This window comes from Bos mutus, chromosome 8 (assembly GCF_027580195.1).
Source record: "Bos mutus isolate GX-2022 chromosome 8, NWIPB_WYAK_1.1, whole genome shotgun sequence".
Lineage (NCBI taxonomy): Eukaryota > Metazoa > Chordata > Mammalia > Artiodactyla > Bovidae > Bos > Bos mutus.
In genome coordinates, this window is record NC_091624.1 from 103,402,120 (window position 1) to 103,425,659 (window position 23,540).

General features: G+C 40.6%; 1 protein-coding gene across 1 annotated transcript in view; it reads left to right on the forward strand.

Annotated features, from left to right (window-relative positions):
* The window catches only part of MTMR9 (myotubularin related protein 9), a 70,670-nt gene that overhangs the window by 14,594 nt on the left and 32,536 nt on the right, over positions 1–23,540 (forward strand). Inside the window, exons 2-3 of the mRNA XM_005886681.3 lie at positions 13,821–13,929; positions 17,990–18,115. Coding sequence (XP_005886743.1) covers positions 13,821–13,929; positions 17,990–18,115 — 235 coding nt within the window. The remainder of the gene's footprint in view (positions 1–13,820; positions 13,930–17,989; positions 18,116–23,540) is intronic.

The following is a 23,540-nucleotide window of genomic DNA, read 5'->3' on the forward strand; positions in this document are numbered from 1 at the left end:
GGAAAGTGAAGAATGAAGAGAAGTGAGGACAGAGCCGACTGTCTAAATCCACTGGAAGTCATCGATTGGAGGTGGGGGCAGCTTACAACAATGGCAGAAACTGCAACAACAGTGGCTGCCTGCCTCTTTGCACCTCTGTGATCAGAATCAGCAATAACCGATCATAGCACAGATCTTTGGTGTTTGAAGAACAGGGTCCTCTCTTCCCATCTTGGCTCCTATAAAGTGTTGCTCTAGGAAAATGTACACAGCTGCCTGCCACTTGGGTAGGGCTGGGAATGGGTAGCTGCTCTTTTGTTAAGAGCTGAATTTATCCAAAACTACATTGTACAGGAGACAGGGATCAAGACCATCCCCGTGGAAAAGAAATGCAAAAAAGCAAAATGGCTGTCTGGGGAGGCCTTACAAATAGCTGTGAAAAGAAGAGAAGCAAAAAGCAAAGGAGCAAAGGAAAGATATAAGCATCTGAATGCAGAGTTCCAAAGAATAGCAAGAAGAGATAAGAAAGCCTTCTTCAGCGATCAGTGCAAAGAAATAGAGGAAAACAACAGAATGGGAAAGACTGGAGATCTCTTCAAGAAAATTAGAGGTACCGAGGGAACATTTCATGCAAAGATAGGCTCAATAAAGGACAGAAATGGTATGGACCTAACAGAAGCAGAAGATATTAAGAAGAGATGGCAAGAATACACAGAAGAACTGTACAAAAAAGATCTTCACGACCCAGATAATCACGATGGTGTGATCACTGACCTAGAGCCAGACATCCTGGAATGTGAAGTCAAGTGGGCCTTGAAAGCATCACTATGAACAAAGCTAGTGGAGGTGATGGAATTCCAGTTGAGCTATTCCAAATCCGGAAAGATGATGCTGTGAAAGTGCTGCACTCAATATGCCAGCAAATTTGAAAACTCAGCAGTGGCCACAGGACTGGAAAAGGTTAGTTTTCATTCCAATCCCAAAGACAGGAAATGCCAAAGAATGCTCAAACTACCTCACAATTGCACTCATCTCACACTCTAGTAAAGTAATGCTCAAAATTCTCCAAGCCAGGCTTCAGCAATATGTGAACTGTGAACTTCCAGATGTTCAAGCTGGTTTTAGAAAAGGCAGAGGAACCGGAGATCAAATTGCCAACATCCGCTGGATCATGGAAAAAGCAAGAGAGTTCCAGAAAAACATCTATTTCTGCTTTCTTGACTATGCCAAAGCCTTTGACTGTGTGGATCACAATAAACTGTGGAAAATTCTTCAAGAGATGGGAATACCACACCACCTGACCTGCCTTTTGAGAAATCTGTATGCAGGTCAGGAAGCAACAGTTAGAACTGGACATGGAACAACAGACTGGTTCCAAATAGGAAAAGGAGTACCTCAAGGCTGTATATTGTCACCCTGCTTATTTAACTTATGTGCAGAGTACATCATGAGAAACGCTGGACTGGAAGAAGCACAAACTGGAATCAAGATTGCCAGGAGAAATATCAATAATATCAGATATGCAGATGACACCACCCTTATGGCAGAAAGTGAAGAGGAACTCAAAAGCCTCTTGATGAAAGTGAAAGTGGAGAATGAAAAAGTTGGCTTAAAACTCAACATTCAGAAAACGAAGATCGTGGCATCTGATCCCATCACTTCATGGCAAATAAATGGGGAAACAGTGGAAACAGTGTCAGACTTTATTTTGGGGGGCTCCAGAGTCACTGCAGATGGTGACTGCAGCCATGAAATTAAAAGATGCTTACTCTTTGGAAGGAAAGTTATGACCAACCTAGATAGCATATTAAAAAGCAGAGACATTACTTTGCCAACAAAGGTTCATCTAGTCAAGGCTATGGTTTTCCCTGTGGTCATGTATGGATGTGAGAGTTGGACTGTGAAGAAGGCTGAGCGCCGAAGAATTGATGCTTTTGAACTGTGGTGTTAGAGAAGACTCTTGAGAGTCCCTTGGACTGCAAGGAGATCCAACCAGTCCATTCTGAAGGAGATCAGCCCTGGGATTCTTTGGAAGGAATGATGCTAAAGCTGAAATTCCAGTACTTTGGCCACCTCATGCAAAGAGTTGACTCATTGGAAAAGACTCTGATGCTGGGAGGGATTCGGGGCTGGAGGAGAAGGGAACGACAGAGGATGAGATGGCTGGATGGCATCACTGACTCGATGGACGTGAGTGTGAGTGAACTCTGGGGGTTGGTGATGGACAGGGAGGCCTGGCGTGCTGCAATTCATGGGGTCCCAAAGAGTCGGACGTGACTGAGCGACTGAACTGAACTGAACTGCAATTTATTATCCCAGTCTTTCCCTAGAAGTTTAATAGACATGAGAGTTCCAAAGTAGTTATATCAGACAGATTCTGGCAGTGCAATTGTTAGCAGGTGGGAAGAGAGATTCTTACTTCTTCTGATTCTACTGTCTTCCAGAGTCCTTTGCTTTTACTGAGTTATAAGGTTTTTGTTTGTTTTTAAGTGTATTGTGGTACAAGTCCTTTATCAAATACAAGATTCACAAATGTTTTCTCTCAATCTGTGGTTTGTCTTTTTATTCTCTTTAACTGTGTCTTTCAGAGAGCAAACATTTAAAGACATACAATTTGTAGTTCTTTTGTAGACTGGGCTCACAATATCTTACCTAAGAAATCTTTGCCTAACCAAAGGTCACAAAGATTTTCTCCATGTTTTCTTTTAGAAGTTTTATAGTTTTAGGGTTTTGGATATATGATCCATTTTTAGTCGGTTTTGTGTATGGATTTATAAAGATCCAAAGTCGTTTTTTCTGTATAGCTATCTCACTGTTGTGGCACCATTTTGTGAAAAGTCTGCCCTTTCTCCAGTGAATTGTTTTGCACTCCTTTGTCCATATGTGAGTGAATATATTCCTAGACTTTCTTCTCTATTGTGTTGGTCTGTTTGATGCCATTGCTGCCACAATGTTAAAGGATCTTTAAATTATACAGTGTTAGATATCCAGTTCTATTCTTACTCATACTTGTTTTGGTTATTTGAAGTCATTTGCATTTCCTTGTGGATTTTTTTAAATTTACTTATTTATTTTTGGGTACGCAGTGCAGCTGGTAGGATCTTAGTTCCCCAACCGGGGATTCAACCTGCACTTGCTGCATTGAAGGCACAACATCCTGACCACTGGCCACCAGAGAATTCCTCCATGTGAATTTTATTGTTTGTTTGTTTTGTATTTATTATTTTGTTTATTGGAATATAATTGCTTTACAGTGTTGTGTTAGTTTCTGCTGTACAGCGTGAGTCAGCCATATGTATACCTGTGCCCCTCACTGTTGGACCCTCCGGGCCCCGCCCCTCCCCTCCCGCCCCACCCCTCCCCTCCCCTCCCCTCTCACCCACCCCACCCCCCACCCAGGCTCATCGCTGAGCAGCCCTGAGCTTTAGGGCAGCTTCCTGCTGGCTAGTTTTACACACGATAGCATATATACGTCAGTGCTACTCTCTCCATTTGTCCCCCCTTTTACCCGTCCCGGCTGTGTCTGCAAGGCCATTCTCTGCCCTGCAGATAGTTCAGCAGTACCGTTTTTCCAGATTCCCTATATATGCATTAATATACAGTGTTTGTTCTTCTGTTTCTGGCTCGGGTCACTCTGTATGACAGGCTCTAGGTTCCTCCACCTTAATAGAACTGACTCAATTTCATTCCATCTTATGGCTGAGTAATGTTCCCTTGTTTATTTGTATCACATCATCTTTATCCATTTATCTCTCGATGGCCATCTTGGTTGCTTTCATGTCCTGGCTATTGTAAACAGCGCTGCATCTGCATGAACCTTGGGATACTTACGTTTTTGGGGGTTATGTTCTTCTCAGGCTGTATGCCTAATAGTGGGATTCGTGGGTCGTATGGTGGATCTGTATTTAGTTTCCTAAGGAGCCTCCATGCTGTTCTGTACAGTGGCTGTGCCAGTTTACATTCCCACCAACACTGTAAGGGGGTTCCTTTTCTCCACACCTTCTCCAGCATTATTGTTGGTAGATTTTTTTGAAGATGGCCATTTTGGCTGATGTGAGGTGTGATAGCTTATTGTAGTTTTGATTTCTGTTTCTCTAATAATTAGTGATGTTGAGCATCTTTTCTTGTGTTTGTTAGCTATCAATATGTCTTCTTTGGAGAGATGTCTGTTTAGGTCTTCTGCCCATTTTGATTGGATTATTTTATATATATATAGAGAGAGAGAGAGAGAGAGAGCGCGCGCGCGCGCACTCCATTAGCTGTTTGTATATAAGGAGCTTAATCCTTTGTCAGTGCTTTGTTTGCAAAAACTTTCTCGCATTTTGAGGGTTGTCTTTTCTTCTTGTTTATGGTTTCTTTTTGTTGTGCCAAAGCTTTTAAGTTTAATTAGGTCTTAATTATTTATTTTTTGTTTTTATTTTCATTATTCTAGAAGGTGGGTAAAAAAAGATCTTGCTGTGATTTATGTCAGAGAGTGATTTTTTTCCTGTTTTCAGCTAAGAGTCTTGTAGTTTCTGATCTTACATTCAGGTCTTTAGTCCATTTTAAGTTTACTTTTGTGTATGGTGTTAGGTAATGTTCTAATTTCATTACCGCTGTCCAGATTTCCCAGCACCACTTATTGAAGAGGCTGTTTTTTCTCCATTGTATATTCTTGCTTCCTTTGTTGTAGATCAGGTGATCCCAGGAGCTTGGGTTTATCTCTGAGCTTTCTGTCTTGTTCCATTGGTCTGTATTTCTGATTTTGTGCCAGGACCGTACTGTTGATTACTGTAGCTTTGTAACATAGTTTGAAATTGCAGAGCCTGATTCCTCCACCTCTGTTTTTCTTTCTCAACTTTGCTTTGGCTATTCGGGGTCTTACAAATTGTAAATTTTTTTGTTCTAATTCTCTGAAGCCTGCCATTAATTTTGCTAGAAATTGCATTGAACCTGTAGATGGCTTTGTGTGGTATCAGTTCAGTTCAGTCACTCAGTTGAGTCCGACTCTGTGACCCCATGGACTGCAGCACACCAGACTTCCCTGTCCGGCACCAACTCCCAGAGCTTGCTCAAACTCATGTCCATTGAGTCGGTGATGCCATCCAACCATCTCATCCTCTGTTGTCCCCTTCTCCTCTTGCCCTCAGTCTTTCCCAGCATCGGGTCTTTTCCAGTGAGTCAGTTCTTCACCTCAGGTGGCCAAAGAATTGGAGCTTCAGCATCAGTCCTTCCAATGAATATTCAGGACTGATTTCCTTCAGGCTTGACTGGTTTGATCTCCTTGCAGTCTAAGGGACTCTCAAGAGTTTTCAGCATCACAGTTCAAAAGCATCAGTTCTTTGGCATCGGTCATGGTATGTTTTTTCACCTGTTTGTGTCCTCTTTCATTTCTTTCATCAGTATTCTATGGCTTTCTGAGCACAGGTCTTTTCTTTCCTTAGGTGGATTCACTCGTGGGTATTTTATTCCTTTGTTGGGATGGTAAATGGGATTGTTTCCTTAATCTCACTTTCCATGCATTCGTTATTTGCTTTTGTCTGCACTGGGTCTTTGTTGCTGCGCGTGGGCTCTCTCTAATTGCAGGGCATGGCTTCTCATTGCGGTGGCCTCTCTTGTTTTGGAGCTTAAGCTCTAGGCTCATGGGGTTCAGTTGATGCACTGCATGGACTCAGGTGCTGTGGCTTGCGGTCTCTAGAGTGCTGGCTTGGTAGTTGTGGTGCACAGGCTTAGTTGCTCCATGATACATGGGGTCTTCCTGGACCAGGGATTGAACCTGTGGCACCTGCATTGCAGGCGGATTCCTAACCACTGGACCACCAGGGAAGCCCTGTGCATTAATTTTGTGTCTTGAAACTATCAAACTCATTGATGTCCAGTAGTTTTCTGGTGGAATCTTCCGGATTTTCTGTGTATAGTAACATGTCATTTGCAAACAGTGACAGTTTTACTTCTTCTTTTCCAATTTGTATTCCTTTTATTTCTTTTTCTTCTCTGATTGCCAGAGCCAGGACTTCCAAAACTGTGTTGAATAAGAGTGGTGAGAGGGCATCCTTGTCTTGTTCCTGATCTTAGGGAAAATGCTTTCATTTCTGTTTTTCACCATTGAGAATGATGTTTGCTGTGGGTTTGTCATATATGGTCTTTATTGTGTTGAGGTAGATTCCCTCTGTGCCCATTTTCTGGAGTTTTTAGTCATAAATGGGTGTTAAATTTTGTCAAAAAGCTTTTTTTGGGTCTATTGAAATGACCATATGATTTTTATTCTTTCATTTGTTAACATGGTATGTCAAATTGATTGATTTGTGTATTTTGAAGCATGTGTGCATTCTTGGGATAAACTTCACCTGAGTATGGTGTGTGATCACCTGAACGTGGTGTGTGATCCTTTAATGTGTTGCTGGATAGTTTGTTGCTGTTGTTCTGTCCTTAAGTCATGTTCATCTCTTTGGGACCCCATACACTGCAGCATGCCAGATTCCCCTGTCCTTCAGTATCTCCCAGAGTTTGCTCAAATTCATGTCCGTTGAGTCAATGATGCTATCTAACCATCTCATCCTTTATCACCCCCTTCTCCTTTTGCCTTCATTCTTTCCCAGCATCAGAGACTTTTCCAATGAGTCAGCTGTTCACATCAGGTGGCCAAAGTATTGGTGCTTCAGCTTCAGCATCAGGCCTTCCAATGAATATTCAGGACTGATTTCCTTTAGGATTGACTGGATTGATCTTGCTCACCAAAGGACTCTCAAGAGTCTTCTCCAGCACCACAGTTTGAAAGTCTCAATTCTTCAGTACTCAGCCTTCTTTACAGCTAGCTGTCACATCTGTACATGAAAAAAAAAACCATAGCTTTGAGTATACGTTCCTTTGTCAGCAAAGTGATGTCTCTGCTTTTTAATATGTTGACTAGGCTCGTCATAGCTTTCCTTCCAAGAAGCAAGCATCTTTTGACTCCGTGGCTGCAGTTACTGTTCACTTAAGTAGTTGTGGCACACTGGCCTAGCTGTTCCGTGGCATGTGAGGATCTTCCTGGACCAAGATTGAACTCATCACCCCTGCACTGGCAGGCAGATTCTTAACCACTGGATTACTAGGGAAGTCCCAGCCAGTTGTGATTTTGATCCAGATTGTGGTGAATCTGTTGATAAATGAACTTGGTGAGAACTAACATCTGACATCTTAATATTGAGTATTGTGACTTATGAACAAATCTATTACTCCATGTATCTTATTTGGTGCTTTAGTCGCTAGGTCGAGTCTGACTCTTTCGACCACATGGACTGTAGCTCACCAGGCTCCTCTGTCCATGGGATTTTCCAGGCAAGAATACTGGAGTGGAGTGCCAGTTCCTTCTCCAGGGGATCTTCCCAACCCAGGAATCAAACCCAGGTCTCCTGCATTTCAGGCAGGTTCTTTACCGACTGAGCTATGAGGGAAGTTGTCTTATTTAGGTCTCAAATATTTTTTCAGCTGTGTATTATATTTTTCACTCTAGGTCTTTTACATCGTTTGTTAGGATTTCTCCTATGTATTTCATATTTTGATTCTATTTCAAGTGGTATTTCTAAAATTTCAACTTCCTATTCCTTATTTGTATCAATCAAGTTTTTAACTTTCTGTATTTTATGACACATTGTCATCTTAGGGCTTGCCACTCTCAAGGTTAGCTAATTTCCTTTGTTATTGTTGTTTTGTTGTTGTTTAGTCGTGTCCCACTCTTGCAACCCCGTGAACTGTAGCCCACCAGGCTCCTCTGCCCATGGAATTCTCCAGGCAAGAATACTGGAGTGGGTTGCCATTTCCTTCTCCAAGGGATCTTCCTGACCCAGAGGTTGATCTTGAGTCTCCTTCTTGGCAGGTCAATTCTTTACTACTGAGCCACTTGGGAAGCCAGCTTATTTCTAGAGAGAGTGAATAATTTGCTTACTGGCCTGCCATTGATATGCAAGCTATTGATTTTTGTATATTTTTGTATCCTTCAGCTTTACTAAATTCATTTACTCAAATAGCTTTTTAAAAAATAATGTTCTTCAGATTTTCTAAATAGGCAGTTGTTCAGTTTAGTTCAGTCACTCAGTTGTGTCCGACTCTTTGTCACCCCATGAATCGCAGCACGCCAGGCCTCCCTGTCCATCACCAACTCCCGGAGTTCACCCAGACTCACGTCCATCAAGTCAGTGATGCCATCCAGCCATCTCATTCTCTGTCGTCCCCTTCTCCTGCCCCCAATCCCTCCCAGCATCAGAATCTTTTCCAAACAACTAAAAACAGTGTTATTTCTTCCATTTCAACCTAGATGTCACTTATCTTGTTTTCTTGCCATGTAGCACTGGGTGTAACTGGTAGTACAACGTTTTTATTGTAAAAAATCTTAAAAAAATTCTTTTTGGCTGTCTTGGGTCTTGGTTGCTGCTCATGGGCTTTCTCTAGTTGCAGCTAGACGGGCCTACTCTTCATTGCAGTGCACAGGCTGCTCATCGTGGTGGCCTCTCTTTTTGCAGAACTCGAGGCTCCAGGGCACTCGGGCTTCAGTAGCTGCATCACTTGGGCTCCGCAGTCGTGGCTCACAGGCTGTAGGGCGTGGGCTCACTAGTTGTGGTGCACGGGCTTAGTTGTTCCACAGCACGCGCGATCTTCCCAGACCAGGGATCGAACTAGTGTCCCCTGCACTGCAAGGAAGATTCTTAACCACTGGACCACCATGGAAGCCCCTGGCTCCACAGTGTTGAGTAGAAGTGTTGAGAGTGAGATCTCAGCATTATTCCTGGTGAGAAAGCATTCAGCCTTTTACCATTAAGTATACTCTTAGTGGCCAGAGAAGGCGATGGCACCCCACTCCAGTACTCTTAACTGGAAAATCCCATGGACAGAGGAGCCTGGTGGGCTGCAGTCCATGGGGTCACTAAGAGTCGGACACGACTGAGCGACTTCACTTTCACTTTCATGCATCGGAGAAGGAAATGGCAACCCACTCCACTGTTCTTGCCTGGAGAATCCCAGGGACAGGGGAGCCTGGTGGGCTGCCGTCTATGGGGTCACACAGAGTCGGACACGACTGAAGCGACTTAGCAGCAGCAGCATACTCTTAGTGGTAGAGTTGCTTTTGGTAAGTGCTGTTTTTCAGGTTGAAGAAGTTCACTTCTGTTCTTAGTTGGCTGAGAGTTGGGTTGTTTTGTTTCATTTTAGAGTCTTGAATGGCTGTGGGATTTTGTCATGCATTTTGTATATTTGTTGAGATGAGAGTATGGTTTTTCTTTTTCAGTTTAACACAGTAACGTACTTTGTTAAAACTGCCATGCATTTCTGCAGTAAACCTGAGTTACTCATGATTATCCTTTTATGTATTGTTGGATTTAACTTGCTAATGTTTTGTTTAGAAATTTTATATCTAGTTTATGAGGGCTGTTGCTCTGTAGTTGTCTTGTCGTGTCTTTGGTTTTTGTATTAGGAAAATGCCAGGCTTTAGGTGTGAATTGAGAAGTAAATGTCTCTTTTTCAGTTTTCTGGAAGAATTTTTCTTGAGTTGATAGTATTTTTTCCTTAAATATTTTATGGAATTCATCAGTGAAGCCACCCAGGACTGGAGTTTTCTTTGTGGGAAACATTTTAATGAAAATTTCAGTTTATTTATCAGATAAAGAATTAACCAAGTTATTTGTTCTTGAATGATCTTTAGTAGTTTGTGTCTTCTTTGAAATTTGTCCGTATCATTTACATTGTTGAATTTATTGGCATAAAATTGTTCCTAATATTCCCTTAGTATTTTTTAGTGTCTGTGGAGTCTATATGGTTGTAACCTCTCTCATTTCTGACATTGTTAGATTGTGACTTTCTGTTTTCCTAATGTCTGCCTAGAAGATTATCACTCTTAAATGATCTTTTGAAGCAGTCATTTTTGCTTTGTTTTTCCCTACAATCTTCTCTTGTCTCTTTTTTAAATTAATTTTTTCCTCTCTTATCTTTGTTATTTAATAGTCTCTGCTTTGGATTCAACTTGCTGGTATATTTCTAGTATAGTGGAATCTGAGGTCACTAATTTGAGACCCAAATTTTCTTCATTAATTTCCTTCTTTCGTAATATAGATGGTCTTCTCAGACTATCAGCCCCACCCAATTCTTCCCTCCCTTCACTATAACTCGGAAAATCTCAAAACAGTGCACTGGGGCAGTCATCAGACTCATCTTGTTTCTCATCTCCCAGAGATCTTTGTTCCATGTCTTAAAAATTGTTGTTTGATGTTCAGCGTCTTGAAAACGGTTCTTCCTTATATTTTGCCTCCTTATTTTAGTTGTTTCGGGTAGTAGGGTAAACATGGTCCCTGAAATTCAAACTTTGCCAGAAGTGGAAGTGACAAGAATATGACTTTTCAAAATATACTTTATAAGAGGCATTCCACTGTATTGACCAGTTATGGATATCTGATGGAATTTTCTTGCTAGGATTTGACCCATGTTGATAACTTTCGCTTATCCAAATCCGCAGTGATGTTGGGGATGGGGGTATTTACAGAATTCAGGAAGAGTAGCTGTAGGAGTCTTCTTCCTAAACTAGGCACAGTATAAATACAATTACCAGTTCTGGATCAGTACAAGAAGTCATAGTTTAGGGAATATTCACAAGTATTAATGTGAAAGAACTGGGGCAATGTGTGGCAAAGCAAAAGGAAAATCAGAGCTATCAACAAGTATAGACAAAAGAAAACATCAGGAGAAGGAAGACAAAAGTCCCAACTAAGGTAAGATAAATTTATTCAAAACTTAGTGATAACAAAATTTATGATTAGATATGGCATTTACTCTGAAGTTTTCCTTGACTTAGAATAGATATTGCAAGTTAATAGGTTTTAAAGACTGGGAAAAAAAGATACTTATTTTTCAAATCAACTCTTGCAAATTTGGAGGGAAGTGAAATCTGAAATGAACAGTTTTTCCTATGCTTCAGACATATCTCTATACAAACACTTAATTCATCAACTACAGTTTTATTTTTCCTATTCTTTGAAGTGAGACTCCTAATAATCTCCACTAAATGAATTGGCCTAGTGTGAATGACTTTATATATTAAAAATTTTTAATATATGTATTTTAAGTAATTCATGGCTCAGATTTTAATGATGGAAGCATGAGGTTCTTCCTTCATTAAACTAGTAAGGGAGAAGAAGGAAGTCGAATACAGGCACACAGCAGAGGTGTTGTGTGTTTGGTAGTCTGGAGACTACCTCAATAAATCACGTCAATATTTTGGTTTCCAACTGTATATAAAAGTTGTGATACACTGTGCTGTAGTCTGTTAACTGTGCAATAGCATTATATCTGAAAAAAATATATATTGTAATTTAAAAATACTTTATTGCTAAACAAAATGCCAGTCATCATCTGAGCCTTCAGTGAGTTGTAACCGTTTTGCCAGTGGCGGGTCTTGCCTCAATGCTGATTAACCCTGACTGATCAGAATGGTGGGTGCTGAAGGTTGAGATGGCTCTGACAATTTCTTAAAATAAGACAAGAATGAAGTTTGCCACATTGATTGACTCTTTCCTTTCATGAACAATCTGTCTGAAGCATGCAGTGCTGTTTGATAGCATTTTTCCCCACAATAGAACTTTCCTCAAAATTAGAATCAGTCTTCTCAAACCTTCTTGCTGCTTTATCAGCTAAGCTTACGTAATATTCAGATTTCTTTGTTGTCATTTCAACAATCTTTACCAGGGGTAGACTCCATTTCAAGAAAACACTTGGTTCAACTCTAACCCTAACCCTAACCCTAACCCTTATCCATTAAAGTTTTATCATGAGACTACAGCAGTTCATTCACATCTTCACATGCTACTTCTATTTCTCTTGCTATTTCCACCACATCTGCAGTGACTTCCTCCACTGAACTCTTGAACTCCTCAACATCATCCATCAGAGTTAGAGTCAACTTCTTCCACACTCCTGGTAATGTTAATATTTTGACCTCTTCCCGTGAAGCACAAATATTCTTAATGGCATCTAGAATGGTGAATCCTTTCCAGAGGTTTTCAAAGTCGGATCCACAGTCTCCAGAATGGGCATTGTGTTGATCGGCATGAAAACAACGTGTATGTCATCGTATGTCTCCTTCAGATAGGAGGTGACCAGGTGCCTCCTCAGTGAGTAGTAGTGTTTTGAAAAGAATCTTTCTTTCTGAACAGTGGCTCTCAACAGAGAGCTTAACATACTCAGTTAACCCTGTTATAAACAGATGTGCTGTCATCCAGGCTTTGTCGTTCCGTTTATAGAGCACAGGCACAGTAGATTTAACATAATTTTTCAGGGCCCTCGGACTTTGGTAATGGTAAATGAGCACTGGCATCAGCTTTAATTCACCACCCACATTATCCCCTCAGAAGAGAGTATATCTGCCCTTAAAATCCTGGAAGCCAGGCATTGACTTCTTTCTAGCTGTTGAAGTCCTAGATGCCATCTTCTTCCAATATAAGGCTGCTTTTTTAAAAGGTTTTGTTTATTTTTGGCTGCGCTGGGTCTTCCCTGTTGGGCTGCGCTTTTCTCTAGCTGCGGCGAGCGGGGGCTTCTCTTCACTGCCGTGCGTGGGCTTCTCGTTGCGCTGACCGCTCTCGCCGTGGAGCCGGGCTCTAGGGTGCACGAGCTTCGGTAGTTGTGGCTCCCGGGCTCTAGAGCACAGGGTCAGTGGTTGTGGTGCATGGGCGTAGTTGCTTCATAGCATGTGGGATCTTCCTGGACCAGGTATGGAACCCGTGTCTCCTGCATTGGCAGGTGGATTCTTTACCACTGGGCCAATAGGAAAGCCCTAGGCTGTTTTGTCTACATTGAAAATCTGTTGTTTGATGCAACCACCTTCATGAATTACCTTAACTGTATCTGGATAACTTGCTGCTGCTTCTACATCAGCACTTGCTGCTTTCTTTTATGTGATAGAGACAGCTTCTTTCCTTAAATCTCATGAACAAACCTCTGCTTGCTTCAGACTTTTCTCTAATAGGTTTCTTTCCTGTCTCCATCTTTAGAGAATTAGAGTAGGGGCCTTGCTCTGGATTAGGCTTTGACTTAAGGTAATGTTATGGCTGACTGATCTTAAAACTTTCTATCAGCACTTAGGCTTTTTTTGTTTTCTTATCATTCTTATTTTCACTGGAGTAGCAGTTTTAATTTCCTTCAAGGACTTCCCTTTGCATTCACAACTTGCTAACTATTTGGCTAATAAGAGGCCTAACTTTTGGCCTATTTCAACTGACATGGCTTCCTTACTAAGCTTAATCTTTTTTAGCTTTTGATGTAAAAAAGTGAGATGTGTGACTCTTCCTTTCCTTTGAGCTCTTAGAGGGCATTATAGAGTTATTAATTGGCTTAATTTCAATATTGTTGTGTTTAAGGAAATAGGGAGGCCTGAGGAAAGGGAGAGAGATGGGGAAACAGCCAGTTGGTCAAGCAGTCAGAAGACACTTATTTATCAGTTAAGTTTGCTGTCATATATGGGCAGGTTACTGGGGCCGCAAAACAGTTACAGTAGTAATATCAAAGATCACTGATGATAAGGCACAGTGACAAGTATAACACAATAGCAACAACAATAATAAGGCTTGGGTAATGTAACAATTACCAAAATGTGATGCAGAGAGAAGTGAGCAAATGCTATTAGAAAAATGGTGCCAACAGACTTGCCGGACACAAAGTTGCAACAAACATTCAGTCTTTAAAAAACACACCATCTGGGAAGCTCAGTAAAGTGAGCACAATAAAACGAGGTCTGCCTGTATAGCTGGTGATTACGACTAACCACCTCTTTTTGAAGAAATAATCATATACTTTGCGTTGGGAGTATATATGTCCTTAAGCATAATTTATGATTTTTTTTATAGATTTGTGGGACCACTGGGTACCATCATCATAAAATGTAAGGATTTTCGAATTATTCAGTTGGATATTCCTGGAATGGAAGAATGTTTGAATATAGCCAGTTCCATTGAGGTACGTGTTTTGGAAACAACATGTGATAAAAGAAGGAACTTTATTTTCGGATTCACTGTGACTCTTATGTTTCTCTTTTAGATAAATATCATTTGAGTCATGTTCTGTGGCTCAAATCTGGAAGACTGAACGCAAAGCCTTACCCTGAATCATTGTTACAGGAGTGTAAAAAGATTTTATTGACTTAGAGAAGTTATTAATGTTACTTATTCTTCTGGGTTCATCTATGTTGTAGCATGTGACAGGATCTCCTTCCCTTTTAAGGGTGAATAATATTCCATTGTGTGTTTCTAAATGTTGAGACTTTTTGAAAATCTTATTTCTTTTGTAAAGCAAGTAATTATCACTAATGATTGTAGTCTTTTGTTTGTTTTTAGTAAATTTGAATTTCTGTATATCCTGTTTGTTTGAGATAGGATGTGTTCATTTTATGTTTATAGCAATGATAGCGAACATATGTCCAGATTAGAAATAATAGAAATTTTACTTGGATAATTTAGTGTTTAAATTGAATCAGTTCAGTTCAGTTCAGTTGCTCAGTCGTGTCCGTCTCTTTGTGACCCCATGAATCGCAGCACGCCAGGCCTCCCTGTCCATCACCAACTCCGGAGTTCACTGAGACTCACGTCCATCGAGTCAGTGATGCCATCCAGCCATCTCATCCTCTGTCGTCCCCTTTCCCTCCTGCCCCCAATCCTTCCCAGCATCAGAGTCTTTTCCAATGAGTCAACTCTTCGCATGAGGTGGCCAAAGTATTGGAGTTTCAGCTTCAGCATCAGTCCTTCCAATGAACACCCAGGACTGATCTCCTTTAGGACGGACTGGTTGGATCTCCTTGCAGTCCAAGGGACACACTATTTTCTTTCTCACTTTAACCAACTCTTTTGGTATATACTCATTTTTAAAATTGCTTTATTTTACATCATTACCACTAAATTATAGCAGTTAACTTTACGTTTATAGTATTTTCTAGATAATTATAGAGACACATTGAGGTTTTTTTTCCTTCTATCTTTGAGTGCCTAATATGGGCTTTGTGTGCAGAATAAATGCTATTGGCTCAACTATTAAAAGGAGGCAGAAAGGCTTAAACCTGTAACTAGGATTTCCTTTGGCTTTTTAAACAAAAAAACAGAAATAGAAGAACTGTTATGGTACTGAGAAAATGGCATGTAGTATTTTTCTTTCTGCTTTTGCTAAATTTTTCTTATGAAAACAAGAAGATAAGCTGAACTCTTTGTGTTACATATTCATCATTGGAAATAACATAGGAATGCTGACTTGGCTGAATTTGTTGACGTGAGTGAGAATCACACTGTGCGTTCTAGGCTGTTGAAGGGAAATGCTGTCTTGCTCTTTGGGCCAGGTAGTGCCACTCACCCACTTCAGTTGAGCATGTTATTTTTTTTTCAGTTGTGGGGTTGGATTTTCACTGACCCATGCACATTTTTTTTTTTTCTTATCCCTTTTATAACTTGTAAGATAGCAGGTGGATGTTAGTGAAATTGCCTGTGGTGAAGAAACAGGGCAAAAAAGCCTATTACCCCACTCTGATGGCATTTAGCTTTGTTAGCATTTGACACTAATCAGTTGCTTATTTAGCTATACATATTAAATATTATTGTAAAACTCTGTAGAAACTGACTGACTACAGAGAAGCCCTTATGGCTGAGAAGAAGCCGCAAATGCTGAGCCACTCTTGTGATTTGACCTTAGAAAATGAACGCTCTGTTGATTGTTTTCCCAGCAGAGTGCATGCACACGGTGTGCTTGGCCTCTGGCCTTGTCCTGGCGTCCAGTTTTCCTCTGTCCCTCCACACAGCTTGATATAATTTGGTAGTAATAAGTGAATTCTTATAAAGCATAGTTGAGCTATTCTTTGTTATCAAAATTCATATAATCAAAATCTGCTACCCTAAGTAGAATCCCATTGGAAGAATAACTGGCAAGTGCTCAGTTTTCTAAATTATAGTAGGAAGTCTGATGAACCATTTTTTTATGTGTAGTTTCGGTTGTCTTTTAGGGTTGAAATGACTTTATTTCTTTGAGCATTAATGTGTTTAAAGGAAAAGTTCTGTCTCTAGCTACATGAAATGTAATCATGACAAGTCTGAGTGCTTATTGCCTGCTGGAATGTTTGTGAACATGGATTTAAAATAATGATTGTACCAGTCACTATTAATATAGTATGGAGGTTCCTCAAGAAATTGAAAAAGGATCTTTGATCTAGCAATCCCACTTCTTGGTGTATATCTGAAGGAAACAAAATGATTGTTTTAAAGAGATATCTGTACTCCCATGTTCATTGCAGCATTATTCATAATATTCAAAGAATATAAAAACTTAAGTGTCTGTTGATGGATGGATGAATAAAGAAGATTATACACACAATGCGTGCACACATGTACACACACAGTGGAATAGTACTCAGCCATCAAAAGGAAAGCAGTCCTGCCAGTGGGAACAGCCACACGGAGAATGGCCTGAACAAACAGTGGGTGAGACTGGAGGGCGTCGTGCTGAGTGAAGCAAGCCAGACAGAGACAGATATTGCATGGTATCACTTATATGTGGAATCTCAAAAACAGAAAAGGGAAACACACAGAAACAGGGAGTAGAAAAGTGGTTTCCCGGGGCTAGGGGTGGGTGAAATAGGGAGAGGCTGGTCAAAGTTACAGACCTGGGAATCTAATGTATAACATAGACTATAGTTGATAACACTGTATTATGTAACTGAAATTTGCCAAGAGAGTACAACTTAAATGTTCTCAAAAGCAACAACAGAGGGTAAATATGTGAAGTGATGGATGTGTTAATTAACTCAAGGGGGGAACTCTTTTACAGTGTGTTTGTGTATCAAATAATCACATTGTACGTTAGAAATATTTTACATTTTATTTATCAATTTATACCACAGTAAAGCTGAAAAAATTTTTTAATACTGCAAAGAATATTTTTTAAGTAGTAAAATAATAAAATTTAAAAATTAAATAAAGGTTCTACTGACCTGATCTTTCTGTGACTTAGAAGGAGGTAGCTTTTCTCTGAGAGCTTGGGGATGTTAGCATGATGTTGGCCCCCTCACGCCCCTCCAGCTGAGTGTCTCCAAAATTACAGCAGTTTGAATTGTGCTAATTGATTTTGGTGCCTTTGTTTTTTCTAGCCATAGAAATGCTTTCTAAAACTCCCCTGTCAGGAGGATGAAACTGCCAGGTGACAGGGGACGTTCCGTCTCTCAGCTCCTCATCTAGTCAGGATTCCTTGGCCTTGTACTTCAGATGGCCTCTAGGCTCACTTTGGGACCACAGAGTTATTGCCCCAGTTTGAGAGGGGTTAGCGTAGCATGAAGGTGTGAGGGCATCTGCTCACTCCAGGAATGGAGGGAGTTTCACGTTGATGGAGGCTACGTGGAGCATACCGTAGCTGAAATTAGAGCTTGCTGTGTGTCCGGTACCGTCCTAGCCCTGCTGCACACATTCTCTTAATGCCTCGGCAGCCCTAGGCGCGGCCCTCTGGAGTTATTTCCTCCATTGACAGCTGGGGCCCGGAGTGGCCGCGTCACACAATACCACTGTTGGCGCTGGCATCTGGAATTTGAGTCCAGCAGTCTGACTCTGCCTACTAAGCTTTTTTTACAATTGCTCAGAAACTCTGGTTTTAAGTAACTTACATATGTAGTTAATAACTGGATTTTGAGCCAAGGCCTTACTGATTAACTGCAGCCTGTTCTCTAATCCCCAGAAACATTTGGACCTTTTCATTAGGCCTTATTACATGGTCTCAAGAAGAAGTTTTTTCCATTTTTCTTCTAGAATAGGTGTGCACATTGTTTTGTTATTTTGTTAATTCAGCAAATGCTAATTGAGTGTTATGTGCCAGATACCGTGTTAGAGGCTGAAAATAAGGTATAATTGTATCTAGTGATAAATATAATGTTAGAGAAGTGTATTAGGTGTCCATCATTTTAGGCCATATTTGATGAATATCAATTTGGCAATTAGAAAATGCTTGGAATTGTGACACGTTCCTTTTTTCTTTCTTTACTTCTTTTTTCCCGTAGGCGTTATCTACCCTGGACTCCATCACTCTGATGTATCCTTTCTTTTACCGGCCCATGTTTGAAGTGATAGAAGATGGCTGGCATTCTTTCCTCCCTGAGCAAGAGTTTGAACTCTACTCTTCAGCTGTGAGTAACTTTTGAGAGAATTAATGGGTAATGAGAAATAACGCAGCACTTTACTGGTGAAAATGATCGCTTCCTTTTGACAAGTAAAAGAAGTAGCTAATAGCTATTAGTGCTGCAGCCTCTGCCATTCAAAGATTTGCATAATTGTTCTCAGTGCTACAGCTTAAGTAATTTTCCTTCTAGTAGACTTGCTGATAAAGCATTAAGATCTTCATAAAGATAGTCCTGACCTGTTTTAATTTGGGGGTGTTTTAAAAGTGTTCCATAGAAGCAGTTTTATATATAGTAATTAGGTTCTGAGCCATCCCCCCAGAAGTCTGTTGAACTCACTCTGTACCCCGGAGAGCATCAGAAAACCATGTGTATCGATTTCTTCCTGTGGGATAGTTCTTGTGATTTCATGATTTGGGTTACTAAGACCGGTGTACTTCTCCTTTGTCTTTGGACATGGGGTATCTGTTTTGGTGGATTCCAGCGTTCTCCTCTTGATGGTTGTTCAGTAACTGTGATTTCAGTGCTCTCTCAGGAGGAGCTGAGTGCATGTCCTCTTACTGTGCCATCTTGAACCAATCCCTGCGTGGGATGCTACTTACAAAGGTTTTTTATTGAACCAAAAGAGAAACATTTGTGTCTTGCATTGAGTGTGCCTTCCCCTTCACTCTTGGCTGGCCAAAATATGCAGATACCTCAAAAAAGAAATGGCTGTATCTTATTAAGAAAGAACCTAGAGTTGTCCAATAAGTAGATGCTTTTGGTCTGCAAAAAAATGTTTTTTTAACTTTTTCTTCTATACCTCTGTAAATGGGTCCTGAGAGATCAAGAAGTAGCGACCAGGTGCCATGAAATTTGAAGAACAAAGACGTCCATAGCAGCAAAGTGAAAAAGGAAGGGGAATTTTATATTCTTGCGTATAGAGCATTTTTATATAGCTTGTGCTACCTGTATTTACATTTATTTTCAAGGTCTTTATAGCATTAAAAACTACATAGTAAACATTCTCAAATGCATGCTGCTTTTCTTTCATATCAATTGACTACTACCTGATGGCTACCTTAGAGGAATCCGTAGTTACTTCCTAGGTGGAAAACGGCAGTCCGAATTTGATCAGGAAGGAAGATGTCTGGATGATTTTCCTGGTTATCCAGAAAATATCAGTGTAAATTATTCCTCTTGTGGTTAGGTGCCATAAGTGAATCACTCTAAGTCTACATTCAGCAAGCCGACGTTCAGATCAGTCTCCTGTTGTGCTCAGAAGTCCTGTGTGCTGACAGCATCCATGATGTGCTTGTCCGGCTCCTGCTTGCAGAGTCTCTAGTGTGAGAGGATTTGCAGCATCACACAGCGTCCCAGTCGGTGTCACCGTCCTGGTACTGAGCTGACATCCCTGCACTCAGACCCCGTGTTTCTGACATGGCCTGTGGTACTCAGGTTGTCTTATTCCTCTACTGTAAATAGTTCTTCAAATTAAGTTTTATGTCCCCACTAAGTTTTCTTTTCTCTAGATTAAATATGAGTATTTACTTCAGCCTTTTCTCATACCACTGAACTCAGGGCCACACCCTGTCTTGATTGCTTTTCTCGGCAAGACCTTCAGTTTGTCACTGATTCTCATAAAAGATAGCACTCATAGCATTTAGTGTAGATTGGAACTATTGCTGATACTTTAAGGTAGCCCAAAGTTCCATTGGCCTCTTTCAGAATTAAATTACTTATGAAGGCACGGAGGAAATGACATTATTAGATTTGTGTTAGAGCAAAGCAATTCTGATGCAAAATGCTGGGAAACTGCTTAGGAGGCTACTGAAGTAATGATTGGATCAGTAACAGAGGGGTTGTAGTGCAGAAAGTTTCAGGAAGTGAAATTAAAAGGAGTTGGCGACCCACTCACTGGACACGAGAGGTAAAACAGGCAGAGGCGTCTAGGTTTTACTACTGAGATGGGAAAGACAGAGAAATGTGCGCGACAGGGAGTGAGTGGAGTTCAGTTTTGAAGACGGCAAATTCGAAGGGCCTGTGTGGTGCACATCATTGAATATGTATAAGAGATAGTTTAGAGCTTGAGAGATCTCTGTTAAAAATGAAAAATTGAGAGTCATCAGTGTGTACATTGTGTACATTGTGAGAATCACAGGCAGAAGTTGAGATTACTGAGGGAAAACGTCTAATGTCAGTAGGGACCAAGGACTAACCGTGTAGGGACGAGTGGAGGAAAAAGCCAAGGCAAGAGCGAGTTTCAAGTAGGAGGGGGTCACCAGTGTGAAAGCTTCTTTTCATTGTTTATTGTCTCCTGAGCTAGAATACAAGCTGCTAGAATACAAACTTTTGGAGGCTGGGGACCATGCCGTTCTTGTTCTCTGCTGCATTCCTAGTACATGGTTTGCAAGCAGTAGGTATTTGTCAAGTCAATAAATGTAGGAATGTGTGCATTTGTGCAGGACAGGACAAAGGTATGACAAGTCTTTATATCACTGAAATCCTCCATCAGGTAGACACATATCACTTCATTGGTATTCCTTAAGGAAGGTTTTTTTGATTGTCTAAAAAACTTTTTGAGTAGTATTAGCCAGTCCCTACTTCTCTGTTATATCCAAAAGAGATATGTGGTATTGAGAAGACAGAGTGCTCAAACTATCTCTCAAATCATTTACATTGCATCCCAGATGTTAATGTTGACTGCTTGACCTTCTGGGACTTTGTTTCCATGTCTATAAAATCAAAGTGTTGGACAAATGACAAATGTAAGAGTTCCTCCCCTTTTAACATACTTTTATTCTAGGATATAATAAAATACTATTTCGGATACTTTGCTGAAATGCACATATACAGTATATATCTGTACTTCCCCAGTCTACCACTTTAGAAATTATATACAAAAAAGATGATGGTCAGGTAATGGTTGAGTAGCCCCTGTCTGACAAGATCTCCTGCAGATATCAGTGACAAACTATGAATAAAGCAGAAAAACTTGAAGCTCTGGTGAGTGAACAGAAAGCAGCGTATTTTAGAGGGAGGGGAGGAAAAACTTAGAGGAAGTGAATGGCAGAGTAAATTTCCTTTTTTGGGGCTTTGTCCTGAAGTTCGCACAGTTAACGGCATTGATGGTGCCGGACAGCTAACAGCCTAATGGAAAGCCCACTTTCTCTCTGGTGGGAGGAACCAGAGAGCCACAAGAGGGGAACCTTGATTCTGTGTGGAATCCTGAATCTCTGGCTGACTCCTGAACCATTGCTTGATCTGAGTTGCCATGCATCTCAGATGTTATGAAGTTTGTGGTTTGTCTGAAGAAGCTAATTCCTTGTAAAACACTCTTCAAAGGTGTTTAACGGAATGCAGATTTTCTGCAACATAAAATTCACAGTGAATATAGGATATAATCCAAAGTTGGATATTATGACTCATACTATGACCCATTCTCAAGAAAAAGAGTCTATCAAAAAAAGAAAAAAAAGACAGTCAACAAGTACCAGTCCCAAGATGCCTCAGATGTTGAAATGTTTGATCATTCAAGGTCTTTAGAGCAGCTGTTTAAATTGCTCAATTTTCCATAAAGGTAAATATGTTTCAAATGAGAGACAAGACAGGAAATCTTAACAGAGAAATAGAAATGCTAAAAAGAGTCAAATGAACCCTCAGCATTTTTTGAAAATATATATCTGAAATAAAATGTTCACCTGGTTAAATAGCAGAGAGGAGATGACAGGACAGAATCAGTAAAATTGAAGCTAGAGCAATAGAAATTATTTGGAGAAATAAAGGAGATGGGAAATTATGGAAAAAAGAGCCTCAGAAACCTGTGGAGCAAAATGGCTAGCGTGTGTGTAATTACAGACCCAAGAGAGAATAGACAATAGGTAGGAAAAACATTTAAAGAAATCATGTTCAGAAGCTAAAAATTTGGTCAATTTTATAAGTTCAAAAAGTTCAGCAAGCCCCAAACAGGATGAGTATGAGAAAAATCAGGCTAGGCACATGATTGTCAAAGAGCAATGGTCAAATGAAGGTCTTGAAAGTTGCCAGTTAATAACAACACATTACATACAGAGATAATTCAGATGACCATGCACTATTCATCAGAATTTATGGAGACGACATGATAAAACTTTTATATTTTAAATTTTATTTATTTTTAAAGAGTATATTTAGTTGTATCGGGTCTTGGTTGTGGCACACGGGACCTTTATTGCACCGTGTGCAGTCTTTTGCTGTGGGCCACGGGCTCTCTAGGTGTGGCGCATGGGCTCCAAAAATGTAGGCTGAGTAGTTACAGTGGTCCAGCTTAGTTGCTCTGCAACTTCTTCCCTGACCAGGGATCAAACCCTTGACGCCTGCGTCATCACAGGGCAGATTCTTAACCACTGGACCACCACGGAAGTCCCAACAAAACTTCTATTAAAAAGTGCTGAAAGGTAAAAAGCCTATCAACCCTGAATTCTGTATCTGGTGAAAATATCTCACAAGGAAGAAGGTGAGACAACATTTTCAGATAAAAAGAAACTAAGAACTTATCACTAAGAGACTTTCTCTATAAGAAATGTTAAAAGAAGTTATTCAGACTAAAGGGAAATAATACCAGAGGGAAACCTGAACATTCAAAATAATTGAAGAATATTGGAAATGGTATAATTAAATATAACCAGCTATTTTTTCTTTTTAATGTCTTTAAAATATGTATGACTAAAACAAGAACTATAGCACTGCCTCTGTGGTATTTATGGTGTGTAGACGTGTTACACAGAAACGATGTCGTTAAACATGGGTGTGGGGTGGCTGAGCGGGTCAGTCGTGTCCGACTCTTCGCGACCCTGTGAACCGCAGCACACCAGACCTCCCTGTCCATCACCAGTTCCCAGAGTCCACCCAAACCCATGTCCATCAAGTCGATGATGCCATCCAACCATCTCATCCTCTGTTGTCCCCTTCTCCTCCTGCCCTCAATCTTTCCCAGCATCAGGGTCTTTTCCAATGAGTCAGCTCTTCACATCAGGTGGCCAAAGTATTGGAGCTACAGCTTCAACATCAGTCCTTCCAATGAACACCTAGGACTGATCTCCTTTAGGATGGACTGGTTGGATCTCCTTGCAGTCCAAGGGACTCTCAAGAGTCTTCTCCAACACCACAGTTCAAAAGCATCAATCCTTCGGCGCTCAGCTTTCTTTATAGTCCAACCTTTACATCCATACATGACCACTGGAAAAACCATAGCCTTGACCAGACGGACCTTTGTTGGCAAAATAATGTCTCTGCTTTTTAATATGCTGTCTAGGTTGGTCATAACTTTCCTTCCAAGGAGTAAGCGTCTTTTAATTTCATGGCTGCAGTCACCATTTGCAGTGATTTTGGAGCCCAGAAAAATACAGTCAGCCACTGTTTGCACTGTTTCCCCATCTATCTGCCATGAAGTGATGGGACCAGATGCCATGATCTT